This window comes from Phaethon lepturus, unplaced genomic scaffold, assembly GCF_000687285.1.
Source record: "Phaethon lepturus isolate BGI_N335 unplaced genomic scaffold, ASM68728v1 scaffold15231, whole genome shotgun sequence".
In the NCBI taxonomy this organism is placed as follows: domain Eukaryota; kingdom Metazoa; phylum Chordata; class Aves; order Phaethontiformes; family Phaethontidae; genus Phaethon; species Phaethon lepturus.
Window position 1 is genome coordinate 1 of NW_010519942.1, and position 8,448 is coordinate 8,448.

The window sequence follows — 8,448 nt, forward strand, 5'->3', positions numbered from 1 at the left end:
GGCTGGGTAATAAAGCTGAGGTGGAATGACCTTGTAAGTTAGGAGTCAGCCTTAACGGGATGTCTGAAAGGTATGATAAAGGGCTGGGACATGATAAAGAGGACAGAGTACAGCTGTTGAGCTGTGCAGCACAACAAGTGGGAGCTGTCAGTTGGAGTTTCTGGGATAAGCATGAGGTCCTTCCCCATGTGGGTATTTGCCCTGTAGATCCTGTTTTGAAAAGAGATTGTGGTTGTCAGAAGGCTACATGGATTTTAAAAAACGTAGCAGACTGCTTCTGTAGGGTTGTGAATGCATAGTAAATATTTGTTGAACTGAAAATGGTTAGAAGTTAGGAGAATATTGGAGTATTGATATCCTTATCTTGCTCTTGACATTCCATGTGGGGCTGTTTATGGTCACATTTTTTAAAATTAAGCCAAATCAAGAGTGTGAATATAGTCCCTCACCTCTGCAAAGATGGGAGTTTCCTTTGAATTTCATCCTAAGGAAATGTTCCTCATTATGGTATGTTGTTAAACTTGGTCTGGACTGGTACAGCTGTTCTCGTGAAACTTGGCTTTCCATCAACTTCACACAGATGAAGCTGTACCTGAAATACTACACTGGAGAGTATAAGGGACCTAGAGCATGATCCACCAGTACAGTTGGACAAAGCTGGTGGTCTTCAGCCTGGCAAAGCGTACAGCAAGGGCCCCCATAGTGGCAATCTACAACTACTGAAAGGGGCAGTTACAGAAGACAAGCCAGTGTGCTTTAAAGCTTGGAGGGTGTGATATAGCAAAAGGGGACAGAGGTAATAGAGGCTGGAGAGGTTCAGGCTGGGCTGGGAATATTCTCTGGGATTTTTCACTGAAAAGTGGTTCTGTGTTTGCAAATAGTATAAGTGGGGAAGAGCATTTAATGTTAATTACTTAAGGAGTCTGTGTCCTGACTTGTGGCTTGAGTACAGCTCTTAACAGTACTGTCTGTAGTACATACTTAAACCTTATTAACTATGAAACTTCCATCAGTGATGGAAGGCCCAGAGTTGTAATGAGTGACAGTTGTGTCTTGCCTGTCTTTAGAACTTGGGAGATTATACTTTCAAGGCTCAGATTGTGTTCTGTTCTTTAGTATTCTTGGAACTGTAAGGCTTCTGCTGCTGTGAAAAGGCTACACAGAGCAAAATAGGCAGTCTCTTAATGTCTAACAAAGATTTGTGTTTCATTAAATAGCCACATTACTCCTTAGAAGTACTTGGTAGAGTTGCAGGAAAGCAGTTGAAAGACCTCTCAAAGCAGGGCTAATGGTAGCAATAGGTCAGGTTTTTGTGACTTTGTCTTGCCAAGTTTTGAAAACCTCTAAGGATGGAGATCCTTTCCTACCTATCTGGTAACTTGTTCCAGGGCTGCACCACTCTTCTGAGGAAGCTTTTCCTAATGCCCAGCCTGAATCTCCCAGCATCTTCCTAACATCTGTCCTAAACACTCCTGCAGAGCAGAGGCAAAGCTGCTCTTGGTGTGCTGGCCATGTGTCTCCTTTTGTAGCCTGGCACGTTGTTTGCCTTATTGAGGACAAGAATGCCCTGTTCAACATTCAGGACTGTTTCTGTGGTAACCCCCAGGACTCTCTTCAGCTTCTCCATTAATTGCTGCTTTGTACTGATGCAGGGAGTTATTCTTCCCCAAGTGCTGAACTTTGTACTTTGCCAAGTAAACATGCCATGTGTTTAACATGGCACCTGTAGGATCTGGTCTATGGCTGTGTTGCCCAAGCTGTACTTTCAAAGACTTAAGTTTTCTTTTTTGAATGATTGCTGCTTTGTATAGTTTGAAGTAGTGGTGCTAGTTCATTTGATGCGGGGAAGCTCATATATAGTCTGACATGTTCCATGCATTCACCTTGCTGGGCATGCTAGTCCCTACACACTTCATTCAAATCATAGAATGGTTTAGGTTGGAAGGGATGTTAAAAATAATTTCATTCCAAACCCCCCTGCCATGGGCAGGTACACCTTCCACTAGACCAGGTTGTTCATCCATCCAGCCTGGCCTTGAACACTTCCAGGGAGGGGGCATCCACAGCTTCTCTGGTCAACCTGTTCCAGTGCCTCACCACCCTCATAGTGAAGAATTTCTTTCTTAAATCTAATCTAAATTTACCCTCTTTCTATTTAAAGGCTTTACCCCATGTCCTGTCACTACATGGCCTTGTAAAAAGTCCCTCTCCATTTTTCTTGTAAGCCACCTTCAGGCTGCTACAAGGTCTCCCTGGAGCCTTCTTTTCTCCAGGCTGAACAACCCCAACACTCTCTCCGGGTGTCCTCATAGAAGAGGGGCTTCAGCCCTCTGATCATCTCTGTGACCATCTATGGACTTGCTACAACAGGTTCATGTCCTTATGTTGGGGGCCTCAGAGCTGGATGCAGTACTCCAGGAGGGGTTTCACCAAAGTGGAGTAGATGGGGAGAATTACCTCCTGACCTGCTGGTCATGTTCTTTTTGATGCAGCCCAGGATACAGTTGGTGTTCTGGGCTGCAAGTGTACATTGCTGGGTCATGTTGAGCTTCCCATCAACCAAGTCCTTCTTGGGGCTGCTCTCAATCCATTCTCCACCCAGCCTGTATTTGTGTTTGGGATTGCCCTGACCCATGTGTAGGACCTGGCACTTGGCCTTGAACTTCATGAAGTTTGCAGAGCCCCACCTCTCAAGCCTGTCCAGGTTCTTCTGGATGGCATCCCTTCCCTTCAGCATGCTGACTACACCACAGTGTGGTGTTGGCAAAGTTGATGAGCTTGCCAACACAACTCAGTCCCACTGTCCATGTTGCTGACAAAAATGTTAAGCAGCACTGGTTGCAATACTGACCCCTGAGGAGTGCCACTTGTCACTGGTCTCTACTTTGACATTGAGCTATTGACTGCAACTCTTTGAGTGTGACTATCCAGCCACTTCTGTATTCACAGAGTGGTCCATTTGTCAAATCCATGTCTCCAGTTTAGAGATGATGTCATGTGGGACAGTGTCAAATGCTTCGCACAAGTCTGGGCAGATCACATCAGTCGCACTTCCGTTATCCACCAATGCTGTTAACCCTGTTGAGGAAGGCCACCAGATTTGTCAGGCATGATCTGCCCTTAGTGAAGCCATGTTGGCTGTCACCAATCATCTCCTTATTTTTGATGTGAAAATTCCTTTCAAACTGCCTTTCAATGACCTTCCTAGCTGCTTAGGACCTTCACTAACAAAGCTTGGATCACTAATAGGACCTCTGTACAGGTGAGGATCCAGAATGAAGTGGTGATATATTCCTATTCTTTCTCCTCTCTGTAGAAACGAGTTGCAGGCTGTCTTCCTGTTTTCCTGAAAGGATGATGTGGCCTAATTCATTGCCATGGCCTGGCTTCTCTGTGACAGTGCAGTCTTGTTGGGCTGCATGCTGAAGCTGCTTTTCCCATTGCCCTTTTTACAGTGCGTTGATTGGCTGTCCTACCCTTGCAGTACCTTGCCAAGCCCAGTGGTTTGGCCAGAGAGCAGTGGAGTAATGGCCTTGAAGTGTGGCAGCAGCTTTGAGTAAAGAGAGTTGCAGAAAGGATGTGGATTGCTCTTCTGGAAGCTGTATATCTGAATACACAGCTTAGGTGGGTGGGGAGCTGAAAAACAACAGTTCTCAGCTGTTCAGTGCTGTGGTTGAGAACAGGTAACGAGTTTTTGTCAACTACAGATTTTAATTTCTTGGGGTTCCCAAGGAAATCAAAAGGACTGTGCTCCTGCTTTCCTGCATTGACTATTGATGTGGATTAGGCTGTTCTGGGTCCTGCTTTTTCTGGAATTTCTAGGGACAAATTAATTGTATCAACCAATCATAGGGTCTGAAAATAGTTAAATGTGACAGTTTTATTCAAAACTGTTTTATATGCAGGCTCTTCTAGAACGTATTTAACTCTGACTCAAAACTAGAAGTTAAATGTAAAATGCCACAGATGGACCAGGAGTTTGGAGATGGTTCTGTTGTGGTTTGGCTTTTAATATTCAAAACCCTATGCTGAAATGTTAAGGAAGGTGGGTGTGTGCTCTGGACATCAAAGGCACCTTAGGAATCCATAAATTGGTATGAATAGATCCTTTTGCTGACAGGAACTATTTTCTACGTAGCTTAAATGAGGTAGAGTTTTGCCTAATGTTAAGGAGTTTAATGCTTTGCATACAGCAGTTTTGATGTGAAGCCTGATATTTATGAAGATATTATTACTAAGGGTTTTGTTAAGCGAAGTCTGTCTTACAGAATCACAAAGTTCCCTAATGTGATCAGGAGAGTATTTTTTTCTGAATTTATGTATATTGAACAAAATGGCCCTGGATCTTGCAGAAGGTTTTGCTCCCTCTGGTGGCTGTGCGTATGTGGCTTCTGGAGCTGGAGTTCTGGGTGTGAAGTTTTTCTGGACACTTAGGCCAGTGACAGGTGTAGTCATCAGTTTTTTCTAAATATTCAGTCTTTGTTATGAAGAGAGGAGATGGCTGAAGGATTTGGAAGAGTTGATCCAACTTCCTGTCTGGTTGAAGATAGGAACAACAAGGAGGAATGAGCTTGTAAAAATGACAGTGCCCAAAAGGGGGTCTTGAGGTGGATGACTGAAAGACGCTTTTGTGTTCTGTTGTATTTTGTGCCAAATGCCCCTAACACCAAGACAATAAGGCCAATGTTTTAATAGCTTTGCAGTATGGGAGTTCAAGCTGTGTGTGTGCTGAATGTTTTCTAAACAAGGAAACTGCTGTTTCTGTTGAGTGATCCAATTTTTTTCTCCACACAGCGTGAGTGCATCTCAGTCCATGTTGGTCAAGCTGGTGTGCAGATCGGCAACGCATGCTGGGAGCTCTACTGCCTGGAGCATGGCATCCAGCCCAATGGTACCATGCCAAGCGATAAAACCATTGGTGGAGGTGACGATTCCTTTAACACATTCTTCAGTGAGACTGGGGCAGGAAAACATGTCCCTCGTGCTGTGTTTGTGGACCTTGAACCAGCAGTAATAGGTAAATACAGTGACCTGTGCAAGGGACTGTAGAACATGCTGTAGGTTTTGATTTAACTTATGCATTTTTTTACTAAGGGATGCATTTCTCTAGTCCTTCAAAATGGTTTGGGGCTTTAAATTTTTACTATGTAAAACTTGTCTGCATCTTCTTAGTGATGGAAAATACTTGGCTTTATGTTCATTGAGACTGGCAAATGTGCCTCTGGAGTGCTAAAGAATTTAAATATTACTTTCTGCCAGCCTGTGGAATTAAATGGGTCTTCTGAACATGCCTCGTGCTTTTGCTATGCAAGGAACTAGCTATAACCTCTTGAAACAATATGGCATAATGTGTACAGCAGTCAATAGGAACCTCTTTAAAAGATGTGATATGTATCATTAAGCAGACTTCTTTTTGTACATTGGAATGATTCCTGTGCTTTCCCAAAACAATCTTCTACTCTCTGTAGCTTGAATAATGCTTGCAGAAATGAGTCTCAATTGCTAGCCTAAATTCAGGGACTTCCAAACATGCATTTCGGCTTCCTGCTGCCTTATCTTTGAATAACAATCCATTCTTATCCTGAAAATCGGTTGTATCCCAAGCTCTGGCAACACTGGCTCTTAGTGTTCAGATGTGCTCCCACATTCTGTGGCGCTAGCTGCACTGTCAGCCCAGTGTGAGCCCCCTCGTTTCACAAGACCCTTGTTCCTTGTGTCATGGATCTTGTTTTTGCTCTCACCAATGTGTGTACCTGAAGTAATTCTGCTGGAGCTGAACTCTAGTAGAAAAGGTCTGTGTTGCCTGTGCTTGTGCAGTTGATGTGTTTCTTTCCATAATACATAGAGAGCTGGGAAGGGGAGATGAGTAAATATACTCAGGCTATTCCTATATACCTAAACCATGGGTCTCTTGTAACTTATTTTCATTGTAACAGCCCAAACCACTTTTTGTGGCTGAGGCAGTAGAATGAACTTCTGCAGCAGAGCAGAAGACTGTTGGACTGGTCGAGTGGGAGTTCTGGACTGAACTTTGAAATGAGCCAAAGCACCCTGGGCCATACACTAATATCCCCAGGAGCTGTTGCAGGCCTGGCTTTCTGTTTTCTTGGGCCCCATGGCTGTTCCTTCCTCTGATGCTGGCCAGGTGGTGGCTCTCAACAACCAGAAAAGCCTGAGAAATGAGGTGAGAAAGAGCAGGTGGCAAAGTTCTCATGTTGCCTCTGTGGGTGAGTAGCTGGTGAGTCTTGGGACAAATGGTAAAAGGTAGTGTTGCAGTGCTTGCTAATGATGCAAGTGTAGTATGGAGAGATGGGCAAAAGGCTCTCTTATGAAATACTTGGTAATACTAAGTTAGGGGTTTGTGCTAAAGGTTACATCACATGCCTTTCTGAGGGCTAGCTGCCTTTCTTTATTCCTGCCTTGGTTGTTTGAAAGTTATTGATCTAGTTTCATGGGCAGGGCTAGCATGACTCTTGCCATTCATGCAGCATGTCCCTCTGCACTGTGTTTATGAAAAAATTTGTTTTGCATATAGCAGCTCTGTAGCTGCCTTGTGTGTGCACCAGGGATTTCTGGAGCTTCCAGGTCACTGCTGCTCTTAGTGAAAGCAGTAGAACTGCTATACATGGTGTACATGTACTGTGTGGATGTGGTAACATACCACTGAACTTTCCACTGAGAAGTAGGGCAGTAACATGTCTGGGAATTCAACACAAGTGTCTTTCAAAATCTACCCCAGGTAGACTTGAAAACATGAAGGATAACATGTCCAGGGGAAGGCTTGGTTTAGTTGCCCCCTAAACTCAAGTTCCTTATTCCAGCACACAGTCCAATGACTGATCCTTTTAACTCTTCAAGTTTGGTTACTTCCCCAGGACCATCTTGACTCATGTTGCCCCTACATGAAAAGCATCTTTTTCTTTAGGGTCTGTATTTTCCCTTTTTACCCATATTTCTTCTTTATAACTTGGAGTGGTAATGCAGAAAGTCTTGGAAACATATTTTGAATGGTAGACTTGTCCAAATTGTTTTTATTTTGGTGCAGCTTAGAAATACTTTAGAGTATTGGATTGCAAACTGCAGTGGTAGTTGGTCAGTCTAAATTGGTTCAAATAGTAACTGTATTTTTAAATCTTGAATTCTACTTATCTTTATCTTGCTCACTCTTTTTCAGATTAAACAGAATATATGCCAACAGGCAACTTTGTAGTTAATAAAGTTCTTTGCTTTCCACCTGATTTTAATTAAAGGATGCAGTACTGCATTAGCATACAGCTCAAGAATGGCTTGAGCTAAACCAGAGGTAAAGCTATGATGAGTGTCTTTGTACCTTTGTGGCAGGACAGAACTTTACCCTGCTAGATGTAAGTGCATATTTCTGATAACTAGTAGAGATTAACTCTAAATCGCTTTCCAAATCTGTAGCTGGTAGGGGATGCTGTGTGTTCATTTGCACAGTTTTTCTATAACACAGCCATTTGTGCTGGCATGGCTTGTGTTTGAATAACTGAATATCTCTACAAGAGCATCTTCTGTTCCTTTTGAACCTTATTCTCTACCCCTGGCAGAAAGTACAATTAAGGGAAGGAGGGGGACAAGCAAGCAGTGTAGGTTCTGACTGCCCACAGCTGCAGAAGCAATAAGGCAGCATCCTGGAGGACTTGGAAAATAAGGGGGAAAAGGAGTGTTTCAGATGCTGATCTGCAAAGTGAGCATTAAGTTGTCTTAAACTGTGGAAGAATGATTCTGCTGCTACAGTCCACTTTTAAATTGCACTGGCAGGTCAAAAATTCAAACAAGTGTAAAATGGGACAGTTTCTTTAGTAACTTAATTTTTATTAGGAATTTAACATTTAGACTAATGTACTAAATATTGTCACCTACTAGTAAGTAGAAATCAAGCTGCTTTTTTTATCTCTATGGGTTTAGGTACCTTGTCCTGGACACCCTCAGGAGTGTGAAAAATCTGACCTACATAGAAAACTAATTTCTTATAAATAATATTTATCTTGTCTCCCCAGATGAAGTTAGAAATGGGACATACAGGCAACTCTTTCATCCTGAACAACTGATATCTGGTAAAGAAGATGCTGCAAATAACTATGCTCGAGGTCATTACACAGTTGGGAAAGAGATAATTGATCTAGTTCTAGAGCGTATCAGGAAACTGGTAAGACTTTTCTTCACTGAAGGCTCTTAAACATCTTTCTTTATCCTGTTTTACAGGATTTGGAAATAAGGTTATCAAAAATAGGCCTATAGGTTGTGCTTTAATTTATTAGTAATAATTAGTAGGAGAATCTGTGGACTTAGTCTGCATCTGTTTTTATTCTTAGCCAGCTGCAAATGGTTGGATTATTCCTGTCAGAAATGCTTGTGAGGTATCCAAAACTTTATAATTTCAAGTTCTACTTCAGAAAGCCAGGACTAAGAATTTTGATTTGCATC

The 8,448-nt window shown here is 42.7% G+C and overlaps 1 protein-coding gene across 1 annotated transcript in view; it reads left to right on the top strand.

The window, feature by feature from the left end:
* Positions 1 to 4,033: 4,033 nt before the first annotated feature.
* LOC104628582 (tubulin alpha-8 chain) overlaps positions 4,034 to 8,448 on the top strand; it is a 6,828-nt gene continuing 2,413 nt past the window's right edge. Inside the window, exons 1-3 of the mRNA XM_010297217.1 lie at positions 4,034 to 4,045; positions 4,795 to 5,017; positions 8,022 to 8,170. Of these exons, the coding sequence (XP_010295519.1) occupies positions 4,034 to 4,045; positions 4,795 to 5,017; positions 8,022 to 8,170 (384 nt within the window). The remainder of the gene's footprint in view (positions 4,046 to 4,794; positions 5,018 to 8,021; positions 8,171 to 8,448) is intronic.